Source organism: Condylura cristata, unplaced genomic scaffold (genome assembly GCF_000260355.1).
Source record: "Condylura cristata isolate star-nosed mole 26May11 unplaced genomic scaffold, ConCri1.0 scaffold00015, whole genome shotgun sequence".
Lineage (NCBI taxonomy): Eukaryota > Metazoa > Chordata > Mammalia > Eulipotyphla > Talpidae > Condylura > Condylura cristata.
Genome location: NW_004567116.1, coordinates 21,760,786 through 21,787,691, shown reverse-complemented (window position 1 = coordinate 21,787,691; position 26,906 = coordinate 21,760,786). Strand labels below are relative to the sequence as shown.

Genomic DNA, 26,906 nt, shown 5'->3' with positions numbered 1-26,906 from the left:
CTTTTCAGCAACTTCAGTTTGTTTAGAAGCACATGAGTGCTGGGGTCCCCCAGAGGACAGGCATTTAACAGATCAGGCGATTCCGAAGGAAGGCATTGCAGAGACTGCCATATCCCCCAATGCCCCTCAACCCTCTTCCTGAGCTGGCAGCTTTCCTCTTTTAAGACATCCACTCTTCTGGAGGGCTTTCTCTGTCCAAGGGAGTATGCTTGACCAACACTCAGAGAAGGCCAGAAAGACCCAGGGAACCAGCCTTCAACCAGTGAGGAGTGGCCTGTCCCCCTCAGATTTTTCACCTTTGGTGGTTAAACTCAAGTATATTCTACAGCACTCCCACAAGGTATTGTTGAGTCTCCTTTGCCAAAGGCAGTAACCCATTCATTAAAAAGCTTTCCAGAGTCTTTCTTCCCTGTTTTACTTCCCCATCTCCTATGAGAGCTTACAGGAAGGCTGCCTTAATAAGCTGCTACTATTCAAATCCTCATCAGAAGGTGAGCCACTGAAAGATCTCACCTACAGGGTCTTGGAGACTTGAAGCATTCTTTAGACAAGAAGAACATTCAAAGAGAGCAGGATATTTTTTTTTTTTCAACAGAGAAAAGTATCCAATCTCTGTTTCCACCCCATGCCTTTGCTCTATTAGGTAGGTTTTGATTTTGATTGGGCCCCTACGAGGTATTTATAGGGAAAAATATTAAGAGGTTGGCTAATCCCCAGCAGATTCCATTAACTATTTCAGTCAATGGAACAGTTCAGTAGAGGTAGACAGAAGATCCTAAATTCTAGTTAATACTTTGCAGCCCACCCTGTTGCAATTATGAATCTTTAACTAAAGAACTTCTTTGTATCTTTTCCTTTTTTGAAATACAATGCAGGATCCAGTAATGTGATGCTTAAACCCAAAAAGGAAACCTTTACAAATGCTTCCTTGAAAGCCAGCCCGCAGCTTGTTCATAATTTTTATGATGTGTGAAGCATATGTTCAAGGAAGTATTTATTAGTAAGGCCATAAGTTAAATTAGAAAGTGTGGTTCATGCCTGAAATATTCCATCATTTTCCATACTGTTTATGCATCCAGACCCAAGTGTGAAATTTAAATTTACTTTTAATGTATTCACCTGACAAATGATGATTTACTCTAGCCAAACATGTTTTCTTTTGGTTCCCTGGTAGTTATTTTTACGTTTGTGAAAACACTGGAAAAATGTTTTTTAATTGATTTTCCAGAGATAAAGTTTCTATGACAATATGAAAGAATGATTTTACTGATTAATGTAATGAAGTCCAATTTATTTCTCCCTGAAATTAGAGTGTTTTACATTCAGAATGTTATCGTGTATTTGGAAAATGGCTCATCACAGTACTGTTTCTGAAAGTCACAGCATAACCAGGTATGTGAGTGGCTCATGGTAGGACACGCCTTTGTCCTGGGCTCTGGCCCTGTGTCACTGATTTCTGCAAAGTTCCTGCCAGGGTATGCTGAAATGAGAACTAGAACTGAAACTGTAAACTCTGCAGAACTTAAAAAGCATTGCAGGGGCTCTCTGGTGGCCTAGGGGTTAAGTCTCAGAGCAATCGGGCCCTCCCCAGTGTTGCAGCGGGTTAAAGCACAGGACTAAGAAGCCAAGGCCACTTCTGCATGAGTTAAATCAGCGCCTGCCCCGGAGATGACCTACATGGTCAGGCAGACCTCTCCTGACCCGCCCGCTGCTCCCCTCAGCAGTGTACTGCAAAGATCTGCCTGTTCTGTCTCTGGTGAAGCCTCTCATCCCCCACATGTCTGACCTAGATCCCAATTCTTCTATGAAAAAAAAAGTCATTATAATCATACTCTGATTGGATTTATTCCCAGGATGGAATATGCCATCTATGGTATTAACTTCCTTGTCCTATACCAAAGTCTCTTTGTGTGGATAGATTAATGTTATAAAGTGAAAAGTAGCATAGTTATTGTAAGAATCTAACTCATTCTATATTTTAAAAATAAACTACTCTGTGTGTGTGTGTGGTGTGTGTATGTGAGAGAGAGAGATGGAGAGAGAGCTTGATTCTATAATGGGAAAATGACTCATATAGAAACAAAAATTCATTAAGATACGCTATAAATGTATATAGATGTATATAGAGTGTGCCCTAAGCAGAATCCTACTTAAATTACAAAGTCGTCAAAATACATACTCAAAGTTTGTAAAACATTTACATCTTGTGAAAGTGTCTTTTAAATCTCTGTTCCCTACCACACAATTACCAAAGCTCTCAGGAAAGTGATCATGTCCATAAGATAAAACCAAACTGCCATGGTTCACTGAAATATACCGACATAAGTTAGAGAAGAGAAGCAAGCCGGTTTCTAAGCTTTGATTATTTTCACCATAGATGAATAGTAATGTGATGCAAAGAAACTTGTGCGTGATGTTTTTCTACATTTAAAATTCTGATGAGAAGCCAAGATCTCTCTGTAAACACCCATGCTTGAACAAGTTCAAACAAAGTGTTTCTAATCATAACTTGCCCTTTCTTTTTAATCTAATAGTTTCTTTATAAGGGACAGCATAAGCTATGGGCATTAAAGCACATGAAAATGTGTGACAATGGTATTTCAAGTCATCAAATGTTTAGTTTATGTGTAATCAGTAAAATTACAGACTTTAGAATTAATTGCCTAGATTTGACTAATTTGCTGTGCAAATCATTAGCTGCAACTCAGTCTCTGTTCCTATCTCTTTGCATGGGAATACTAAAAACATTTATCTAATATATATTTATTTTGACATTATAATAATTTAATGAAAGCCTCTAGTACTGTACTTGCTCCTGGAAATGTATTAAAATTTTTGTTATTATTAATGCTCTCCAGTGGACCAGGCACTGTAGTGGGTTCTTTGCATAATCTCCTTATACGACCAAAGAAAAGCCTGTAAGATAAAAATAATTATGGCTATCTAAGTCTTAAGATGGAGGCTGAGGGAGTGACCAAGAAACTGCCTGGTAAGAAGGGAGATAATCCCCCCCCTGGCTTGCCTGCTGCCATGTTCTTTGCTCTGTTATGTCCTATCTCATATAATACCAGGCACATTCGCTATTTAAATGTGAGCTTCAGTTAGTTAAAATTTAATGTAGTGAAAAATCAACTTGGTTCAGTTCCACTAGTCACATGCCAAGTTTAATGTTTTCTGTTGCTCGTAGCTATGGAGCCAGACAATGCTGATACAGAATATTTCTATCATCTCAAAAAAAATTGATTTGATAATTCTGCATTAGTAGATACCAAACTGTCTTGCCAGGTTAACTTGCTTTCAATCATATATAATATAAGAAAAGCTAATCAATAAATTGCTTAATCTTTTGTCATAAAGATGGTACACCTGATATAGGCAGACATGCACACACTTACTAATCCATTCTTCAGTCTAAATAGAAAAGAAGCCCATGTCCTGGGCCACATCACAGTGCCCAACAATGAGAAGTAACCTCAGCTATAGTTTAAACAATTTTTTTCTCATTAATAAGAATAAATGATGATTGGAAATTCTAAACCAGTGTGAAAATACCAGATCAGTCTATTTTCACCTCTACCCCTTTTATTCCATGTGTCCATGATTTTCACTTAGATATCTAAAGCTTAAAACTTTTTTTTTAATTTTCTAGATATTGTTGACTTAGGTATAAGCTTTCAAAAGAAGATCTGGTGATTCGTTATGGATGTCCTTAGCAAATTCATGTCTTGCCCATGAAATTGTTCTAACTGACTAATAATGGCTTTTGGTTAGGCAGTCAATAAGCAATGTTTGTGATACCACCTTTTTGCCGGCCTTTTTGATTAGGAACATATTACAACCTGGAGACTTAAATTTGATGAGAAAATGGAAATAGCAAAGCAAACAACATAACCCAACATTCAAAAATGAAGGCAAGTAGGTTGCCTCTTCGAGAAGATCTATCTTTATAAAACCAGTCATGTTCTATTTTAAAACTAATAGTTGGAGCAGGAGGGTCAGACTTGGGCAATGTCAAGCCCATAAAATGATAGCTGACATCAAATGGGGCATTAAAGAAGGATCAGAAGATTTGATCCTTGGTGGTGTCCTCAACAAACTCTAATTTTGCATCTATCAAATCGGGTTCCAGTTGTTAGCTACCAGTTCTCCCCTGGGCCTGCTCCCTTGCACAGTGCCTGTGAAACTTCAGGCTTGAGAAGACCAGTCAACACATGACTCTCAGATAGCTGTGTAATCAAGGAGTACCAAGAAATTGTCAAATCCAACCCCGTAAAAAAATTGTATTCATTGTCCCAAAATCTTTACCTCTCTTTGTCTGTTACTGGTTTAGCTATGTTCTGACATGGGCCAGGTGCTGAGCTACTTTTCATTGACTTGGCTAATACTAAATTCTGAGGTTCCCTCAAATTTAATAAGCACATGAAGAGAGACAGATAGATAGGGAAATTAGGGATCAGTGACTGGATAGTGCTGCTTCCTGCAAAGATGCAATAAGTCACTTGAGGCAATGGAATGTCTTCAATTTTGAAACATATTAACATTGTCCAAAAAAAAGAATGCTTAATTTATAGTTGCAACTTAAGCCCTGAAAGTTCTGCCTCATATGAAAGCTGTTGTGCTTAATAACCCAGAAACTATGGCAATATTGGGCATTTATACACTGATTAAGTCTTCCCACACACACACACCTCTGCAAATGTCCTTGCGCTGCAAGCTGGTGGAAAAGTAGGAAGTGGCTTCCTGAACCACCTGCATTTGTCTCACATAACTACAACTACTTTCTGACTGTTAAGAAACCCGTTTCCTTAGAAACAGATATGTTGACATCAAAGAAGGAATGATTTCCCATCCAGAAAACAAAAAAAGAATTCTTCATTCTTAAACGGGGCAACAGGGGTCTTTTCCATGACATGACCATATTCCCCAGATAGAAATTAAAGCATTGCTCAGGATACAGTGATATCATAAATCCTCATTCTGTCACTCATTAGGAAGATCTGCCTTCCCAAAGCAAGTTCTTTCCCCTTCAAACTTAAGAAATGAAGGAGATTAGCTTGTTAGTCCTTTTAAAATGCAGTTGCTAATATCTGAGTTATTTCCTTTGACAAAATGTTTCTTCTGTTTCTCTTCATTTAGGAGAGTCTAGTTTGCAAGCAAATTGATTTTTACATTTGCTCTGCTTTCTTTTCTTTTTTTTTTTTCTTCTGAACTGTTGGCTTTAAAAAAATAATAATAATAATAGGCATATGAAAAAATGTTCAACATCACTCGTAATAAGGGAGATGCAAATTAAAACCACAATGAGATACCACCTCACCCCAGTGAGAATGGCACATCTTCAAACAACTAGCAACAACAAATGTTGGCGAGGATGTGGAGAAAAAGGAACTCTCCTGCATTGCTGGTGGGAATGCAAACTAGTACAACCACTATGGAAAACTGTTTGGAGGTTCCTCAAACTGCTAAACATGGAGCTTCCCTATGACCCAGCAATCCCACTCCTAGGTATCTACCCAAAAGACACAAAAACACTGATTGAAAAAGATACTTGTACCCCCATGTTTATTGCTGCTTTATTTACAATTGGAAAAACATGGAAGCAGCCCAAATGCCCAAAAGTAGATGACTGGATTAGAAAGATGTGGTACATATATACAATGGAATATTACTCAGCAACCAAAAAAGAGAAACACATGTCTTTTGCAGCAACTTGGATGGAGCTGGAAAAGATCATGCTTAGTGAGATAAGCCAGAAAGAGAAAGAAAAATACCGGATGGTTTCACTCATAGCAGGAGTATAATGGACCAGGCGAGAAAATAACAAAAATAATGAACAACGATAGACCAGAGACATTATGTGGGGGTGGAGTGGGGAATGGGATCAAAAACGGGGGGGGGGGAAGGGAGGGAAATGCATGGGACTATGGTGGTGGCACAGGGGTGATTTGGTGATGGGAAACCCGTGGGGATTACAATTGAGATGAAAAAAAAATGTGAAAAATGATGTAAAAATAAACTTTTTAATAAAATAATAATAATAATAATAATAATAAGGAAGCAGAACTTGTTAGTATATAGCTAACTCTAGGAAACCTGACTGAATTTTCAGTTTTCAGTAAAGAATTTATACAATTTGCAAGGAAAACATTTCAAAGATCAGAGCATGTGTCCAGGTCCTTTCTCTAGTTTATGTCGTCTGTGCATTGAGGAAAAGAAACAGAGTCATTAAATTTACTCTGTGTATTGCCTTTTACAGGAATTTGTCAGGAGACAATTTTTTTACTGTTGTTCACACAGCTTCTTCCCAAGATTAGTCCAGCTGTGCCTTTGCTCTTTGATTTGAACCCCTTTGTGGAAGCCAGAAAGAGGGTACTCTTTCAATTGTTGCTTTTAGTTTACACAAATAAACAGTTTTTTGAGCACTTAACCACAAGGAATCAGAGAGCAGAGAAAGGCATCTGACTTCATCTCTTAGAGCATGAACATCAAAGAACCTCCACATTCCAGAACCACGAAATCTTTCTTGCCTTTTCTTCTGTGTGACCAGCTTTTTGCTAACTCCCAAGAATGATTTGACCCCCAGAGAGAATGCTTCTTACCAGGTGAACTAGGAGTAAGTAGGACTGGGCCTACCTTGTTTACTCTCTCTTCTTCCACGGATGGGCACAGGCCGTTCTGGTCCACCATTCTGATTTTATCATCTACTTTGCATAGAGCAATATAACTCAGCTGTTGAATTACACAGTATCTCTGGATTATTTCTAGCAGTGTCCAGGCAGAGAAGCCCTGAGGACATACAGATCAAGAGCTAGCCATAAGCTAAACATTCTATCTGTGATGTGAAGGTACTTGTTATGGATTGGGCACAGTTATAGACAGAGGCTTATAGTATATTGGCATGGTTCCAGTGAAGAATATTTGGTAACTTGGACATTTGCAGTAAACACCGATGAGTCAAAGGTTGATGAACTAGTCCCTTCTTTGAGGTTTATTTCAGTATGTCAAAACAATGTAGTTCCAGCTAATTTCTTTATTTTCTTATTTCACAGAATGTCAGTACTGGGGCTCAGAGCTCCAGCTACCTACTCTGGATTTTGAAGATGTTTTAAGAAGTGATGAACATGCATACAAGTGGCTCTTCAACCTCAAGAAAGTAGGCATAGTGAGAATCACTGGAGCAGCAGATAAAAGAGGAGAAATTTTAAAACTTGGTAAAAGGATTGGTTTCCTCTTTCTCACCTTTTATGGGTAAGTCACCAAATAGTACATATTCTGCCATCTTATGTAAATATTGGCATACTTCAAGATGGACATACAAAAATTGCCATCATGTCTTGAGCAGGAAATCAGATGGAAGACAAAGCTAAAAATGGGTTTTCTCTGAGAGTGATTGACATTTTAAAGAGTCTAGAAGTCTAAAGACATCAGGTTAACTATAATTGCTGGGTTAGTTTGCTAGGGTGTATTCAACAACTGGAATTTATTTCCTCACAATTCAGGGCCAGCCATCCAAGAGCAGGGTGCCAGGAGGTTGGTTTCTGGTAAGAGCAGGGAGTATATGGAATGTTCCCACTCACTTCTCACATGGCCTTTTCTCAATGTGCCCACTCCTGGTGTTTCCTCCTCTTTTTTTTTTTTCTTTAAACATTTATTTATCTATGCATATAAAACTGGGGTACAGGCCAGAGATGCAGGGGGTAGTGAGAGGATTCACCAGAGACAGAGTGGGGAGCAGAGCAGGCAGATTGAGGAAGTACACTGCTGAGGGGAGCAGCAAGTGAGACAGGAGAGGTCTGGCATGCTATGTTGGTAACCTCTGGGGCCTGGGATCGAACTCACTCTGAAGCGGCTAAGACTAGCTTCGTAGTACTGTGCTTTAACACATTTCGTCACCAGGACAGGCTTTCCTCTTCTTAGGAAGATCCAATTCTATTAGAGTAGAGGCCCACCCTTGCGGTTAATTTAACTTTGATTATCTCCTTAAAGGCTGTATCTCCAAAAACTGTCATACTGGGAGTTAAGCCTTCTCCATGTGACTTTTAGGGGGACACAGTTCAGTCCACAACAGGTAAAATGAAAACTGTGCTTTTCCAAGATTTTTGTGAAATACTCGACTTTACAAATAACCAAGTTCATTAAAGCTTTACCTCTCAAGAGTAAATTAAATAAAGTTGGCACAAAGTAATGTTGGACCCTAGGGAATTGAAACCAGCCACTAGATGTGTTAAAAGAAAGAGAAAACTAACATGCAGAAAATTAAAGTTTATGTACTTTAACACATAACAGGAAATATAATTGATTTCTAACTTTGTAACAAGTGGCTATTTGCAGTTTCCTAGGAAGTAACATTAATTATAGATAGTGGAACACTAACAAGAGAAACTACTTATGTGAAAGTGGTGTATGACTGTGTTTCTAATCTTTAATCTTTCAGTAAGCCCCTCCTTGCCATGAGTGCAGTTATTCTTGGGTTCATAGAATAGAGGACATTGGAAGTGAAATGACCATGAAACTCCAAAGATTACACACAGGTGGTACACAGGTTGCAGCTGACGTGTTTTGTTTGACACTTACAGTGTTCGAAGAAAGTGGGTTAGTCATCAACACTTAAAAACTGGGAGATTTTACATTAACTATGGAACTGACATCTCTTCAAAAATTTAATCTGGCAACAACTAAGCCTAAATCCCTAGAAGCCCACAATTTGCTGGCCATGAGTAAAAGTTGTTCCTTGAAAAAAAAATGTGTTCTTTCTCCACCTTGCCAAATCTACACACTCCTCCCCCTGACACTTGCAAAGACCCCGCTTGTCTCGGAGCCCATCACCCGTCCTCAGTCAGCCCTTGCAGTTCATTGAGCCTTAATGATCACCTTTGAGTGAGATCTAGAGTATTAAAAAAAAAAATTCAATCACTTTCCCTTATTATTTGGACAAATTTACTTATGACAAATGACTCTCATGTTTAGACATGAACAGCCTAGAACCAAGAACTTGTTTGTATCACCAGCAAGTTTCTGTTGTATGAAATTGTTCTCTCCCCACACCTGCAAGAATTGAAGCTGCCTTGAAGATCACAAGAGTAACAGCACGCAAAGAAAAGCAAAAGATTGAAATTATTAAAAGCTTCAGCTGTATTAGTTGTTCTTTATTAGTTTGTATAGCTTTCTGAAATAGATATTATCCCCTATTCACTAATAAGGTTCTGAAGTCCAGAGAATTAGATTTTTTTAATTTTACATCATTCTTCATTTTGTGCATTTTTTCCATCTCAGTTGTAATCCCCTTAGTCTTCCCACCCCCATTTCACCCATGTGCCATCACCATAATCCTTGGTCTTCTTGCTCCAGTTTTGATCCTGTTCCCCTCTTCCCCTGTAGAATGTCTCTGATTTACAGTTGTTAGGTGATGTTCATTTTTACCTTATTACAATTACTATATCTATATATATATATTTTTCCTGATCCCATGTACTCCTTCTATGAATGAAACTATCTGGTATTTTTCTTTTTCCTTCTGGCTTATTTCACTAAGCATGATCTTTTCTTGTTCCATCCATGTTGCTGCAAATGTCATGTGTTTATCTTTTTGATTGTTGAGTAATATTCCATTGTGAATATGTGCCACATCTTCTTGAGAATTAGATTATTTTTATTTCCCACAGGAAATAAAAAAGAGCCAGAGGCAGCAGCCAGTTATTACACAGGTGCTTTCTTCTTTTTTTCCTAATAAACCTGCCCTTTTAAAAACAAAAAGAAACAAGGAACCAGAATTGGAATATGGGTCTGTACATGGCTCCTAATCCACCTCACTGTTAATAATGAAGAGAGAACATGAAAGAGATGTTTTCTTGCACCAGAACTCTTCCAAAAAATATCCTTGAATTTGTTGTACTCAATTGTTATGGGCTGAAAACATACTTTTGCTATCTCTTCCAACACATTTCATAATCACAGCCAAATTTAGGGGCTCTCTGTTCAAGTTCCCTAACTTGTACCCCATCCATCATGTTAAGGGTCAAAATCTTAGTCCTGGTTTATGACTTGCACTTTGTTTTGTTTTTACAAGTTCTAAGAAGGCTTAATAATTTGACCACTGATCTAATATTGTGAAATTTATTGAAATGACTACTAAAGGATTGTTTTCAAAAGAGATCAGACTTTCTCCCATGTAGTGACACCAGCACACAGGGCAGGTTCTCTCTTGACTCAGGCAGATGGGTGAAGGAGAGTACAGAGTCCTCATGCCTTTTTCATGTTTTAATGATCTTTGTATACCAATTGTAGTGCAGCAGCCAGATGCGGGGCAGGCAGGGAGCCCAGGAGGCTGTCAGGCTACTGTCCCCTGTGAATCTTTAATATCTCTGGGCTCTCTGGTGCTTTCCAGTGGCCACTCCACCATTTCCTACCACCCCATCCTATTGCCTGCGCGTATAGCCTGCCACTGCCCACTTCCACTTGCACATACCACACTCCAGGTGTCCACCACCCGAGGCATGTGCACCCTGACCCACACACCCAAGGGCCTCCTGCATTCAAAACCACAGGGACAGCCACAGAGGCCAGTGGCACAAAGGCCTGCACCATCTTCATTTACCCTTCATTCTCCTATTCCATTTCCTGTATTCAAGACCATCACATCTAACCAGACAGATTCACCTACTAAATCACATTCCACAGGAGATGCCATTTCCTCCCTGAATGCCCTCACATCACCTTTCCTGCCACCTTATTGATATTTCCACCATGATGACCAAGAGCTCTCTGTTTTATCTTTTTGGAATAATTCTCAATTCCTGCCATACAGGACTTCAAGATGGGAATAGTTTGTGGTTGCTTTGATTTTTATTTGTTCTGTTGCTGTTTTTCCTTTGGGTTTTTGTTAAGAGAATGAGAAAAGTGATTGTTTTCCATGAAGTTACTTCTCTTTTATGTCCCTTTATACAGTAATGTGGGGGTCTATATTAAGCTTTGGGTAACATGAAATTTAAAATAAAATGTAGTATTTGGAGCAATAATTCTCAACCTAGACTGCACAATGGGATGGTCAATTTAAGACATACTGATACATAGGTCCCCACTCGAGAGCTTTTTGTATTAATAGGCCTTGAATTTTGACCTGACTTATCAGAACCTTTAAAAATTCTTCAGGTAACTCTCAAGTGCGACCTAGGTTAGGGCATCAGGTTGAAAGGAAGACCCCTGACAGGTCTCAATTGGAATAGACCCTGGGTGCTTTTTATATCTGAACCTTCACAATTATGCATACAAAATGGCATTTATCATGTTCTTCTTTGTAGAGTGATAACACCTGAACTGAATTTTCTTTACAACAGTTATTGTCACTAGTAGCTACCATAATCAGAGTCCCTCTCTTTCATTTCTTTGTTTCTCTTCTGGCAAAGTGCCTTCTCTTGCTTGGAAAATAAGTGGTTGATGAATGAGTGATTGGAATGAATAAGTGAATGCAAAAAATAATCCAGAAGAGGGGCTGTCAAAACAGGAGCCGATTACAGATAACTGTGCAGATGGTTCAACGAACCATTTTCATTCTTGCTTTAGTGCCAGAAGCAGTAATAATTGGGTGCTGCTTTAGACATGTTTTCTTTGGGGCTCTATTACCCACTTAGTACTTTCCTATTCAACAAGTTTATGTTTGGAGAATATTGCATGGGTGTAAAATTGGAATTATAATATCCATTTCTGGTTCTTGGCTGTCATCTCAACTGTTAGATGATTTGTTGGGTGAACAAAAACAGTCGATTCCATCATTTTGTACAGTAGTATATACTAGTATACATGTTTAATGAATAATTGCATGTCTAGCTGTTTTTAAAGGACTGAAAAACAGCAATTTTATTGCATAAATGAAATTTTATTGCAGCATTTCACAAATATTATGCTCAATTACTAAATCAAAATGATAGTAACTTGAAGACAAAAATACATGTCATTTCCACATCTGTATCTTCCAAGATGTTTCTCGTTATTTTGTCAGTGCATCATCTCCATAGTATTTTTTTCACACAACCCTGTGAATGAAATATTCTCTAACTTTACTACCTTGATGGTGAAAGGAATATAAGTTGGAAAAGTAACTCCCAATGTCAATTCTATCAAATGTTATGTGTGTGTGTGTTTATGTATATATGTATATATTGTGTGTGTACACATATACGTGTGTGTGTGTGTGTGTGTATCATTGCCATTGTCACTTTATATTGAGTTCCTTGCTGACAGAAATGGTGACCTAACTGAAACTCTATCTTATTATTAGGTCAGTGCCTCAGACACAGTTATTTCTCAGGAAATTTTAATGAAAGGAAAGACATGCTAAAATATTGATGATTTCCTTTTGGCCAAGACTCCAAAATTCTTTCTTAGTATAATCAACATTTATCAGTTCTTGGTAGAAAATCAACCTTATGAGCAATTGTAAGTAACCTGTCTTATAGAAAGTCAGGTACAAAAGAATAAAAATTTTAACCTTAGTTAGCAAGACTGCCTTCTTTCAGAAAAGAGAGCAGCAGTTCATATTTTCTTCTTTCTAAGAACATTTTATTTGTTACATAAGTTGCTTTAGCACACATAGCAAAGATGATACTAAGAAATATAACAGGGAAATATGGAAAAAGTCTTTCTTGGAACACCAACAAAAGGCATAAAATGAAGACCTCAAGAGATAATGAAGAAAAGGGGGGAAAGAAAAGAAACATGCATTTTGGTGGTAGTAAAATTTTATCTTGCAGACACAATTCTGGAAATAGCAATAAGCAATAAGTTGCTGAATAAAATGTATAAGGCCACACATTGTAATGAAAATATAAGTACTCTGAAAGTTTTCATTCCAAAAAGTGTAGGAGAGAATTGAGGAACCAGGATTCCAGAATATCTGTATTCTGTTATTACCCAGAGAGCTGACAACAGAACCAGTAGGGAAATGACCTGAACTTTTCATTTAATTTCTAAAGAGTTCCATGACTCTTCATTGCTGAGAATTTGCTTTCCTCTTTATGCAGGCGAGTTTTAATACCTTTATGACTCTTTGAAGCCTTTGGAAGAAAGCTGGCTGAAAAAGTGTAAAATCCTACGGCTGCCCAGTTCTGCAAGTACATAAGAGCCTTGCATACAGGCTTCATCAGATTAATGAAATAATGTCAAACAGAAATCCTCACTAGTGGGCTGTTTGTCAAATAAACCAGCCAGGCCAGTTTAGAATCAACAATATTGAAATGGCCTCGAGGGAGCATCAGTATCCATCCTGTCCAATAGTCACTGGATTCCTGCAAGCATTTCTGCAAGCCAGCCCAGCAGCCGTTCACACATTAGGTCCTATTTAGAGATTGAGGGTGTTTGACTTGAAAATATTATTATTCCTTGGCATCTGGCCCCTTAGAAATTGCTCCAAGCATTAATACTTTCTAACTTTGAAACAGCCACTTGCTTGATAGACCTGTTACCAGAAGAGATTTGTGAAGTGTGGGGGAAAAAAAATGAGTTTACTCGTTTGTTGAAGTTTCTAGCCAAGATACTATTTGAGAAAACCAGACAACCCTTCTTGAATAAGAATGGTTCCTGAATTATACAAAAACATCCTAGAAGCAATTCAAACTTGGGAAGAAAATATTTCTGAGTTTTTAATTTAATTGCAGTCCCAACCTACTTTGTAAATAAATTCACACTGGGATTTCTTAATGTTTTATTTATTTATTTTTTTACATTTATTACTGACCACAGTGTTTGAGTGTGTTGAGTGGGTATTAGGTGGAGGGACTTCAAAATTCATATTCTAGTGAGTATTGGAGTTTCCTAGGTAGAGTAGGAAGTTATGTTTTGGTCATTTGTTATCAGCCAAAAGTCAGTCTCTTGGGTTTCCTTTGTAATATTAACTTTCACAGTAATTTAATGCTACCAACAAAACCATTTGAATATGAGGTCATCTCCTGAATGAAAGGGAAAATAATTTCTATGCCTCCTATTCCTCTCTTAAAATCACTTGAAGAAATGTATGAAGCACCCTAATTAGCGGTTACTTCTCCAAACACCCTCTGTGATCCAATTTTATCCTTGGTCATACTCCATGTAGCCAAGATAGGCAGCGATTACAGTAGCTTAATGGACTAAGTAATGAATGGTAATACTAGTTATAACAAACGTTCTTTTGTGCATCTAGTTTGTGATTGGGGGGATAGCAATTCTCAAATATGACATGAAAATGTTCATTTTCAGGAATGGATGTATGTAAATGAGAGTCCATAGTACTAGTAAATCTGAAAAGACAGTACTTTTAAAAATCATGACTAGCACTTTTGTCAAGTATTTTATACAAATAGCTGTAATACTTCCTTTAGAAATAAGACAGGTCGTGGTGGCGTAACAGGTTGGGACGCAGCACTACAGGCGAGTGGCAGCTCCTTCACTTCAGTGTGGATTTGATCCTTGGCTGGAGGGTGATCCACATGGTGCCGTGGAACTCTCCTGACCCATCCGCTGCTCCCCTCGGCAGTATACTTCATTGATCTTCCTGTTCTGCTCCCCATTCTGTCTCTGGTGAATCCTCTCACCGCCCCTGCATCTCTGGCCTACAACCCGGTTCTGTATGTATAAGTAAACAAAATCTTTTAAAAACATTTAAAAAAAAAAAAAAGACAGCAACAAAAATTGATATCTAAACTAGCTATCATTTAAATGTAACTGTAATGCATAGATTAGGTCAGGATTAAAGCTTATAGTAAATTAGTATTCCTTCATTCAAAAACGTTCTTTTCTTGGCTGTGGGCTAAATGCTATGATAAAGAATATGTTTGAATTCAGTTCCCTCGTACTTTTTTTTTTTTTAATCTTATAGGACAATAAGTGAAACAGTAATTTGAAGGGAGACCAAGCATAGCCATTGATCAAATCCTCCTCATTCCAACTCAGATAAGACTTTTCTCAATTTTTCTGATCAACTGAGCTCTCTCCTTTCAATGGATCTTCTCATTTGCTATTTCTTCTGCGTCCAATGACCTTTACTCTTCTTGATAAATTCTTTTCAATCTTCAGGTCTTCATTTAAAATTTGCCCTCTCACTCTCCAAACATCTTGCACTTTAGCATTAAAAAATAAATCACATAAGTTTGTCTACTCCATAAACCATAAGTCGCATGATATACAATTACTATGTCTATTCTTTCACACCTGCACTCTCAGTTCCTGGCTCTTTGTATGGGTCTAAGAAAGTATAATGGAAAAATAAATATCGGTAATCTGCATGGATGATTACATCTGGGAAATCATTTATGGAAGTGTCACAGCTAAAGTTAAAAAAAATCATATGCATCATAATATTTCTTTAGATGTTAACTATAAATATTTTTTGTTTATCTAGGAGTTAGTTTTGCATGTTAAAATTTTAAAAATAAAACTAACAGCTGAATATTGTCTTTTGGATTCAGTGGAAGAAGTAGTGTTCAAAAGAAGGCATTCTTCCATAATCTAATGAGAAAGAGCTTGCAGCAGCTGGTCAAGATAGAGAGTTGTAGCTGTTAGTGATAATAAATCCAGGCTGCAGGTTTGTGACATCACAGAGATTCAAGCAAACTTAGCATAATTTCCCAAATGTGTGCCACTAAACAAAGATATGAAGAAATAAGTATAACAAAAACAATATTTAATCATTGCATAAACACTGAAGGATTCAGATTTTCAGAAAATACTACAAATATCACAAACTCTCATGAATATCTACAAATACAAACTACATTTGAATGAATCTAGTGACTTAGCATACAAAATAAAGTCCACAAAATATTCTCTTAAAAATCATGATTTTAATGAACAAGAACCTTTGACCAAGCCTTTAAGTCAAGAACGTAAAGTGCAGAATAAATGTTAAGAATGACATAAGTAGGTCAGTAGAAATACTTATGGTTGCTTAAAATTGCATCTTTGGCAAAAGCAGATTTATTGCAGTTTCAGTTGCTTATTCCAGCACAATAGCAAACAAGTCTAGACCATTAGTTTCAGATTTGATTTTTTTAAGGTTTGTTAATTTGTGCATACAGATCTGGGGCACAGGCCAGAGGTACAGGGGGATGGTGAAAGGATTCACCAGAGACAGTGGGGAGCAGAACAGGCAGACTGAGGAATTACATTGCTGAGGGGAGCAGTGGGCAGGTCAGCAGAGGTCTGCCACGCCATGTGGGTCACCTCCGATGCAGTGTATCGAACTTGCACTGAAGTGGCTGCGGCTAGCTTGCAGTGCTGCAAGCTAGCACTGCATATCTATTTCAGTCCTAACAATACCTGATAATTTACTTGAGTTATCTTACTTAGAATGGCATTAGAATTTGCCTCTAATAGGGCACACACCTTCATCTCACTAAGGCCCCACAAGTAGTCTTTTAAAATAAGTTTCCACACGGACAAATGGATCATGTTTGCTTTTATTTCTGCAGTGTTTTTCTTCGGAGTTGAGAATTACAGAGTTATAGATAATCATTCACATTCTTCTTGGCATGATATATTTCTATAAGGAGGTAGAAACATTTCTAGCATTTTCCCTGACATATGCTCTATTAAGAGAATGTTTTATGATTGAAATTGGTGTCCTCCTTTCCTGAGACTTATCATTATGTGTGACCTTTGACTTTTAGACTACATAGCCCATACCGTGCCAAAGACACTTTAGGGCTAGAAAATGTTTATCCTGTCTTGCAAGTTAGCTCAGAGGGCCAGAGAACTGTTCTGATGAAGCCAAGTCACACACTCCAGCCCTGTAGAAGCCAGTTAATGCTAAACAAAGAAAAGATGTTTCCTAGCAAAAGTTTGCACTTTGAATCTCAGCCAACTCTTCACTGCAGCAAAACTCTTGATCCTAAGAGGAACCAGGAGAGAAAATATAGTTGGATCAATGCAAAGCCATCACCACTCTTGAAAAGAAAATCTGGATATAGCCATATCCTGTAACAGTGTGAACAGCTTAACCTTCTTAGTTGGAAGATGTTCTGCGATGTTCAGCTCGATGAAATTACTTTGGGGGAGGAGGTTTCTTAAATCCCCTTTTACATGTTGATTATTGGTGGGATGCTGATATTGACAACAGCCTGAATCTGAACTATGCATGAACCATGGAGTGACATGAACTTCAGAGAGAACATGTATTTCTTGGCTAAAGTCACAACAATGTATGGGTTGTCCAACTCAAGGAAATGAATTGTCGCAGGCTATAGATATTCTCTTTTCCTTCCTCTTAGTCTCCTTATCATTCATGGCAACACGTGGATACTCTTTAAACTTTAGTGAAATATATACCAGGCTTTTCATCTTACGTTTAAAAAAGAAAAAAAAATGGAACAAAATTACTAGTCTCAGCTTCAGTCCCAGAGAACAGAGATGTTGTGAAATGAATCTCAAAAATACCATGTTAAGTGGAAGAAGTCAGAGGATTTTGTTAATATTAAATATCTAAAATAGGAAAATCCATGCATATAAAAACAGATTCATGTTTTCCAGGTACTGAGAGGAAGGGAGAATGGAGTGACTCTGCTTAACGACAAGAAACTTTTGCTTCAAGTGACAAAAATATTTTAAAATTAGATAATGGAGGTTATTAGCATTTTGAATTTATCAAAGCCACTGAACTGTTGATTATAAAAGGTTCACTTTATGTTATATGTCTCAGTTTGCTAAGTAATTTTTATTTTTTTAAAAAATTTTTAAAGATTTATTTATTTGTGCATACAGAACTGGGGTACAGGCCAGAGGCTCAGGGGCAGTGAGAGGTTTCACCAGAGACAGAGTGGGGAACAGAACAGGCAGATCTATGAAGTACGCTGCTGAGGGGAACAGCGGGCGGGCCAGGAGAGGTCTGCCACACCATGTGGTCACCTCCGGGGCAGGCAGGAATCGAACTCATGCGGAGCGGCTTTAGATTCTCAGTGCTGTGCTTTAACCCACTGCGCCACCAGGGAGGGCCTATTTAAAAATTTAATACAGTCATTAGATCATCCTTCATTTTTGTACAATGTATGATTCCCTGTGAAATTCCCACCACCAATTCCCCTGTGCACCATCACCATAGTCCCTTGTGCTCTTCCCTACCCTGTCCTGGTTCTTTTCCCTCCTCCTCTCCTACAGAAAGTCTCTGGTCTAGAGTTGCCTGATGACTGATTTTTAAATAAGGAATTTTAAAAACACAACATACCAAAAAAAAAAAAAAACATAATCTCATCTATACCTCTGAAAACTCTGTAGGATAGATTCATGTGTCAACATACTCTTTTTGAAAAGGAAAAGATAAATGAAGAGCTGCTGATTCTTAAACAGTTGCTTTGGAAAATATAAAAGTCAGGCTCCTTCTGGCTCTTGGTCATTATGCTAATTACTTCATGCAATGAAAAATTTCTGTTTCACCCCTCTATCAAGTTCACTTTAATGCATTTTCTCTGGGTTGTGGCAGTCTGTTTAAACATATGTTTCTTGTATTTTACAGACATACTTGGCAAGTTCAAGACAAAATCAATGCAAACAATGTGGCTTACACAACTGGGAAGCTAAGCTTTCACACCGATTATCCAGCTCTCCATCATCCACCTGGGGTAAGGTGAGACTCAATGTATTTTCCACAAAGCAGGCCAAAGACCAATATCCTCTTAGAGATTTGAGTCTACGCTAGCCAATTTGTAGTGTATAGAACTCCATTCTCCAAACAGCAAAATCCTTAAACCTAAATCCTGACTTGCCTCACCCTCCCAAGGCACAGAAGAAATTATGTATATTCTTGTTGAACATTTCTTTATTTCTCCCTAGAAATATCTATGGGCACTTTTTACTTCACCAACTCATATTTCATTAGGGCAGTAGTGGATCTTTGCAATCCTTCTGTACATTTACATTCCAAAGAGAGTTGAGAGAATAAATGATAGCTTGATACACCATATGGGGTTTCTCCTATGATGTCACATGACCACTGTGCTTAGCTGTTGCTGCAGAAAAACTCACTCCATCACTTAACAGCTTAAAAGAACATCCATTTTCTTAGCTTGTGATTTTATAACTTGAACTGGATTTAGCTGCTTTACTGCTGCTGAGTCAGCTAAGGACTGGGTGACCTAGTGAGCTTTAGCTAAATTGATTTGTCTCTGCTCCACTTTCTCTGTGGTCCTCCGGCAGATAGAACAGCCATCTGCACGTTGCACTTGACAGAATTTCCAGAAAGCAAACCAAAACATACAAGACAAAGTCTCTTGAAGGGTAGCAATCAACCCAGTGTCACTTCTGCTGTGTTGTATTAATCAAAGCAAGTCACAAGTATAGCCCAGATTTCAAAGATAAAGAAGTAGATACCACCTTTTATAGAAGTTGCAAAGTCTCCAAAAAAAACAAATGACAAAGGGGTATGAATGCAAGGAGCATAAACCTTGACTAATTATGGAAATCATCTACTCTTTTATCTATCAGACTCCTTATCAAGAAGCAAGATGTTGGGCATGGAGCCAGAGTCTTCCAGAAGAATTCTGGGAGGCCCCTCTTCCGCTCTATTTTTATAAAGTTGTCATATTAAACCAGCTCCATTATTACTAAAACATCTTTCTTTTTCTAATCCAAGGAATACATGGTTAGGAAGTTGTCTGTCAAAAAATAGATTTTTTTTGTTTCTGTTTCTAGAATTAAATGGGGTTTAGTGAAATAACCATACAGAAATTATAATCTTCAAAGGTAAACAAAAGAGGAAATTTGTGGATGTATTCTCCAGTTAAAGAAAGAGAAATGGGCCAACGTCAAAATTAGTCTATACTTCCCATCTTGTAGACTGAGTATGCTTTCTTTGTGTCCTGTTGTTGCCCATAATTCTCTCCAGTATTAACTAAATGGCTAGTATTTGACTTCAGTATGTTTTAAGTTAGTTTGTTGATTGTACAACATCACATAATTTCTTTAAACTAAATGATGACAGTGAAATGACTTTCCTGATAACCTTTTAGTAGCCATTTTAGAATGGTGTATAGGAGAAGCATATGTGATTTGTTCAAAATGTGGTCCACAGATTCTCAGAAGTCAAACTAATCAGCCAATTCATATGCCAACGATAGGTTTGAGATGTTGAATTGAATAAAGTCTTAAAAATTTAACTAGAACACTAAAGACTCTAAATTTTTTTTAATTATTTTTTTTTATTTAATATTTTCTTTAATTATTGTGAGCTGAGGTTTTGATGTAGGTCTGAAATGTGAAAGCCACGGAAAAGTTATTAAAGGACTCCATAAATATTCCTAAAATATAGTATAACCTTGATATAACATTATATACTTTTTCAAAACATTTTTACCAATATGACTTTTCTTGATCCTTCTTAGCATTCCTTTAAGTTATACAAGATGACCATGTCTTTTATTTATATTAGACAAGAAAACAGTGTACAGTGAGGTTAAACACTTCCACAGAGTGAAAGCTGATGAATGGGGAACTTGAATTTGAACCCAGGCCTCTCCAACAGCTGTTATCACATCATACTCAAACTGGCCTTAAGCTGAACTTTCTAATGACCATAATTTATATAATGTAATGATTATAGACATTGCTGTCCATTACAAACTTTTTTTCAAATAAAGGGATTGAGTATTTATACTTCTCTATAGCTCAGGGCTTACTCTAGCACCTAATAAGTGATAGAGACTTCACAGATATGTTATAAAGAGTCCCCTCCCCCCCAAAAAAGCAAAAAGTTACACCTGTCTCCATCAGCAAATGAAACTTTTAAAGATAAATATATTTATAATGTATTTTAAAAATGAAAGTTGCTTCCTTAAATGTCTAGATTCCAGTAGGAGAATAATTAAAATGTAGGCAACTGTTCATGCTGTTGTTTCAATTTTCATTTTGAATTACTCAAAAGTTTTTGCAGCAAAGTTTAAACTTTGGAAATAACAAGTAGATAACAAAACATTTTTGGTAGGTGAAGTAATCTAGAAAACCTGTTGAAACTTTAGTGTTGTACATTTGGATCATGTAAACAGAAATAAGGGAATACTCCTTTAACAAACCACAAATGTTGCATTACTCATTGTCTTTTACCAAAGTCACATGGCACTGGAAAGCACCATTTATTTTTTTTCTTTTATTTTTTAATTTCTTACATTGTTGTTCATTTCCTACAGTATTTGATTTCTCCTCGTGGAGGTAGTCCCTGTGAACCATTACCATTGAGCCCTTCCCATTCCTATTTGCTCCCTTTTCTTCCCCTTCCCTTGTTTTACCCTCAGATTTATAGCTGCCTACAAGCTTTTTGCCCCTTTTGTGGCCCCTTTGTGTGGTTTCCCTCTATTCCTTCAATAAGTGATAACATCACATATTTTTCTTTTTCCTTCTAACATTTCACTGAGCATAATCCTTTCCAGCTCCATCCATGTTGCTGTGAATGGCGTAAGTTTATCTTTTAGATTGCTAAGTAGTATTCTGCTGTGTATATATATACTACATTGTTTTGATCTAGTCATCTGTTTTGGGGTATTTAGGTTGTTTCCATATCTTAGCTATTGTAAATAGTGCTGCAGTAAATATAGGTGTATTTTTGTGTCCTTTAGAAGATTCCTAGGAGTGGAATTGCTGAGTAATATGCTAGCTATATTTAATGATTTGTGGGTCCTCCATGCAGCTCTTAAAGCAACATTTAGGAACAAAATATTCTTGGTCCTAAATCACACAAGAAATAAAATTGGGTTCTATACACATGACACTTCTGGATTAGTAGAGAAAGTATTGTCAAGCTCCATCATCATTTTTCTTTCACAAGATTGCATTCAAATACAAATATTCAGAAGATTATTACTTGGCAATGACATATGAAAAAAAAAAGTTGACTTCTTATTACTAAGCCTCAGCTTTACACATTGGCCAATTTCTTTTTCACTTCTAGGTTTCTAGAAATAGGTATCCTATAAAATGGATATAAAAGTACCAAATTTGAAGCATTGTTGTAAAAACAAAATTGTATACATGACAAACATAACTTGAGACCAAATAGGTATAAGATTTAAAATATTGAAAAAATGTGTATGCTTTGGAAGGGAGACAGGATTTTTGTTTTAGATTTGTGCTAACCAATTACAGTAGTCACTAGTCACACCTATTTAAGTTTTGTATAAAATCATTAAGATTAACTAAAATTAAACTTCAATTCTTCAGTCACACCACATTTCCTATGCAGGGAATAAGAACATCATACAGCATAAAACATTGTCTTACACAACATAGAACATGTCACAATCACAGAAAGTTCTAGAGGATAGCACTGTCTACACCATCTGTACAGATAAGGAAGCTAAGTGAGTATTTTCCCCATCATGATGACATACATCTAATTTGGATATTATATTTCCCTTTCGTTTTCTGTATCCCTGTAAGAACTTGGTGTGTATTTTTATTTCAGTAAGAATGAAGTTTTCACATCTGAATAATATTAGTTTCTTTAAAGCAGAAAATCAAGACCTAAATTTAGGTATTTACAACTTACCCGTCTATGCTGATGTATCAAAAGGAGTCACATAAATTCCACTGAAAAGAAAAAAAATTAATTTTACTAAGTTTGAATTTTCAAAATGAATGTTAAATACTTTGTCCCTATGTCTCAGTAAGTGTCACTAAAATATACTATTATTTTGGTTCCTCATTTACAGGATTTCTTGGATTTACCCATCTTCATATCCCATCCTTACCTCGTAATTGCCTTCTTTTCTTACCTCAGTTATCCCATTAGACTCAAACAGTAACTCTTTATTCCTTAATAAGAACATTGCTCCTAAAACACCACTATACTAATATTCAACTCAGTCTTGACTCATGACTTCCATATTCAAATGCCCCCTCGATCTCCTATCCACAAGAGGAAGCCCAATATCCTTCATCTGACATTCAAGAATCTTCCAAATTACCTTTCTGGCTGTATCTGTGGCCACCTAATGCAATTTTTTTTTTAATAGCCAGAGATGCACTTGTTTTAATGCACTTTTTTTCTATAGGCATCATAATGTCTTCAAATTTGTTTTTCTATTCTATTCTGCATCTTTGAAATCTTATCCGTCCTCCTTTGTAAAGTCACCACCAAGTGAATATTGAAACACTGAAATGAAGTGCTCGCTCCCTGCAGCTATTTAGATCTATGTCTTTTTCTTCCTAAGGAACATCATGTCTGGGCCAGTGTTTTCAACTATAACAATGTTTGCACTATAAAGTATCGCTGCTTACAAACAACTTTTTCTCTCTAATCCCTTTCTCTGCTAACACAAAAGCAGATAAAAGAGGGCTCTTGATGTTAGTGCATTTAGCTTTCTGAAAGTTTCTTAAACACAGTGTCACAGTCTGTAAATGCATATCGTTTTAAAACCAATTTCTCCATTTCTTGTTTTAGGTTCAGCTTCTGCATTGCATAAAACAAACAGTCACAGGGGGAGATACAGAAATTGTAGATGGATTTAATATATGCCGAAAGCTCAAAGAAAAAAATCCACGGGCATTTCAGATTTTGTCCTCCACTTATGTGGACTTCACAGACATTGGAGTGGATTACTGCGATTTCTCTGTGCAATCTAAACACAAAATTATAGAGTGAGTACTATTTATATATATTCTCATAGCAGTAAAACAGTTAATAGTTAACTGTTAACACTCATTAACCTAAAACATAAACATCAGAAAGTTTTGATTAGCCCCAACTTTACTTTTTATTAGCTGTTTAACCCAATTTTAGAAAGGGGGAAAAAAAGAATCTTTCACCATAAATAATTTTTTAGAAAATTCCATAAAATCTCTGTTTTTAATCAATAGAAGAGTAGTGACTAAGACTTCAGATGTACTTTATTCTAAAAATACAAATCCTCAAGAAATAAAATTATTGAGTAAAAATAAGTGAACACTGTTTGAAAAGCTACAAAACGATGAAAACACTCCATGATTCTATTTAAATAAAGTGCCTGTGTTTTCCTCATGTACACAATGCATTCTTCTCCAAGAGAATTTATAATTATTTAGACAAATATTTTAAGTTTTCTAATATAAGTCAGTTTATTGCTTAAAAATAGAACTAACATAGTGACAAATATTCCAGGCAAGCAAAATAATAACTGGAAGTAAAACACATGAATATCTTCAGAATATGGTCAATCCAGAGCATGCTGTAAGCATTTATTTACTAGGCATATGCTGGTTTTTAGTACTTTAATGTTACCTCATTCAATCATGCCATTTCATTTTTCAGATTAAAAAATAATGCTTTAGTGGCTAAGTATTAGCTCAAGTTAACACACTGAAAATCCTCCATGTAGGAGTCTTCTACAAAAGATTTAGAGAGGCACCTGGAGCATAGTTATTCCTCTGTATTTACTACATAGTAGAATCATACAATATATTCTGCCTCCTTTACCATCAACCCTATCTCATGAGTGTGTTTTCCTATATCACTGAGAATTCATTCAAAATGACTGGAATGGCTGTGATGCTTTGCTGTAGAAAGTTCTATAGTTTATTGATAATGGTGAAGCTGTTTTCAATTTTCACTGATATTATTAAAATGAAAATAAACATTCTTGTAAAAATTAAAATAAAGTGCCAACTCATTATATATATATATATAAATTCTAATAGTTTGAATTATACTTTAAACTTGCAGCCAGAAGTGAAAGACTTTAACTCAAATTAGATAGATCTCATAGTTAAAAAATGATATCTACAATGTGACTTCTTTTTTTGCCTCTTACTTTTGCCATCCTTTGTGTTGACATCATTTTCAAAGACAATCAATAGAAGCTCCAAGTTTTCATTGTCTTTAGCGTTGGCTACAGAAAGCACTTATGTCTCAAAATTTACAACAAAACTATATGACTCGCTGCCTAATTTCTCCAGGTGTATCCCTGAAACAATCTCCATGCCGAAGAAAGTAAAAAAAAAAACTCTGATTAGCTTATTTCTGGATCATATATTTAGCTCTCAGGCAAAATCAGGCTCATCTGATCTATATGGGCTGAGAGTAAAACAGGGAGGTCTCCTCAAATTGATGCCAACAAATATCTTATTTGGCCTCCATAAGACATATTATTTTCTTTTTTCATTTAAAGTTATTTCATTGTAGTTTTTCAAGTACCTACAGAAAGCCACAATTGTGTCCTTTGACTTGAGAAATAGCTGACATTGTGTTTTCACAACGTTGTTCATTTAGTCAGATCCCAGATGATGAGTATTTGGGTGCTGCCAACTATAGACTTGAATTTGTGTTCTTCTTTTAAGAGAGAGTCAAATAATATGAAAATAATTTATGTAATAAGGGATCAAATCCCAGAAACTCCGCTTTTTTATATGCACATCTGATCTTCTTGATTCATTCAACAAATATTTATTGAAGCTCCAGCCACTCTTCTTGTGCCTGGGTTATATCAGTGGGCCAAATATTTTTACCTTCATGTAGTTAACAGACTAACAGGGGAAGGAAGAATTCAAAATTGTACAAAAATGAGTCAAATTATAATGAACATTAAAACATTTGAATGTTGGGCCCTCCCTGGTGGCACAGCAGGTTAAAGCACAGCACTAAGAAGCTAAAGCCACTTCTGCATGAGTACGATCCCTGCCTGCCCCAGAGGTGACCACATGGCGTGGCAGACCTCTCCTGACCTGCCTGCTGCTCCCCTCAGGAGTGCACTTCATCAGTCGGCCTGTTCTGCTCCCCACTCTGTCTCTGGTGAATCCTCTCACCACCCTTGTATCTCTGGCCTGTACCACATTTCTGTATGAATAAATAAATAAAATCTTAAAAAAATTTTTTTTTTAATGTTAAAACATTGAATGTAATGAATGTTAAAACATTAAGTGCTAGGGCCCTCCCTGGTGGCACATGGGGTTAAAGCATAATACTATGAAGCTATCTGCAGCCACTGCAGCATGAGTCGGACCCCTCGCCAGGGAGGTGACCCATATGAAGCAGCAGACCGCTCCTGTCTCACCCACTGCTCCCCTCAGCAGTGCAATCTGCCTGTTCTGCTCCCCACTCTGTCTCTGGTGAATCCTCTCACCCCTATACTTTTGGCCTGTAACCCAGTTCTTGAATGAATAAATAAATAAAATTCTTAAAAAAAAAAAAACATTTAAATGCTTTTAAAATGTCAGGAAAGTTAGGGCAGGATGAGTGGAATCCACAAGCCCAAAGACCTGAGGGTGTTGAAACTTGCATCATGACATAGTATTGTGTGTAAATAGCTTTACTGAACTAAGTGATAATTTGAACAAAAATCTAAAAGAGTGTGGAAACTTGAGAAGCAGTTTCCAGAATCAACTGGAGCAAAGGCTCAAAGAAGGCCCTAAGAACATGTCTGATATGTTCAAGGAACAGCAGGGAGCCAGAATGGAGAAGAGGGAGCGATCTGGGTAGTAAGAGAGAATGTAAAGAGAGGCTAACTCGTTTAGAACACTGGGTGCCACTGTAGGAACAAGGACTTTCTCTCCTAGTGAAAGAGGGAGCTGATGCAAGACTCATAACAAGAGACATATTTATATCCATTTGTTTACATTTTAACTGGATGGCCAACTGCTGTGCTGAATCACAGACTGAAGAGCAGGAGCAGCAAGACTGGTTTGGAACTTCTGCATGATTGCAGACTAGCAGAGAGGGTGCCTTGAACAGGAGCAGCCCAAGCCTCTTTTAGGTTAACATGATGGAAATGTACCTCATCTCACTCTCTCCGTTCTGGTCACTAGTCTTGAAAGGCCGCAATAAGATCTTTGCACAACAAAACTGCAATTTGTCATGGGCTTTTAAATTAGCTGTGTTTTAAGTGTTCCTTCCTTTTTTTTTTTTTTTTTTGATTTATTTATTTGTGCATGCAGAACTGGGGTACAGGCCAGAGGCTCAGGGGCCATGAGAGGATCCACCAGAGGCAGAG

At 37.0% G+C, this 26,906-nt stretch overlaps 1 protein-coding gene across 1 annotated transcript in view; it reads left to right on the top strand.

Annotated features, from left to right (window-relative positions):
* BBOX1 (butyrobetaine (gamma), 2-oxoglutarate dioxygenase (gamma-butyrobetaine hydroxylase) 1) overlaps window positions 1–26,906 on the top strand; it is a 40,374-nt gene that overhangs the window by 8,132 nt on the left and 5,336 nt on the right. Inside the window, exons 3-5 of the mRNA XM_004683588.2 lie at window positions 7,050–7,248; window positions 18,473–18,578; window positions 23,387–23,583. Of these exons, the coding sequence (XP_004683645.1) occupies window positions 7,050–7,248; window positions 18,473–18,578; window positions 23,387–23,583 (502 nt within the window). The remainder of the gene's footprint in view (window positions 1–7,049; window positions 7,249–18,472; window positions 18,579–23,386; window positions 23,584–26,906) is intronic.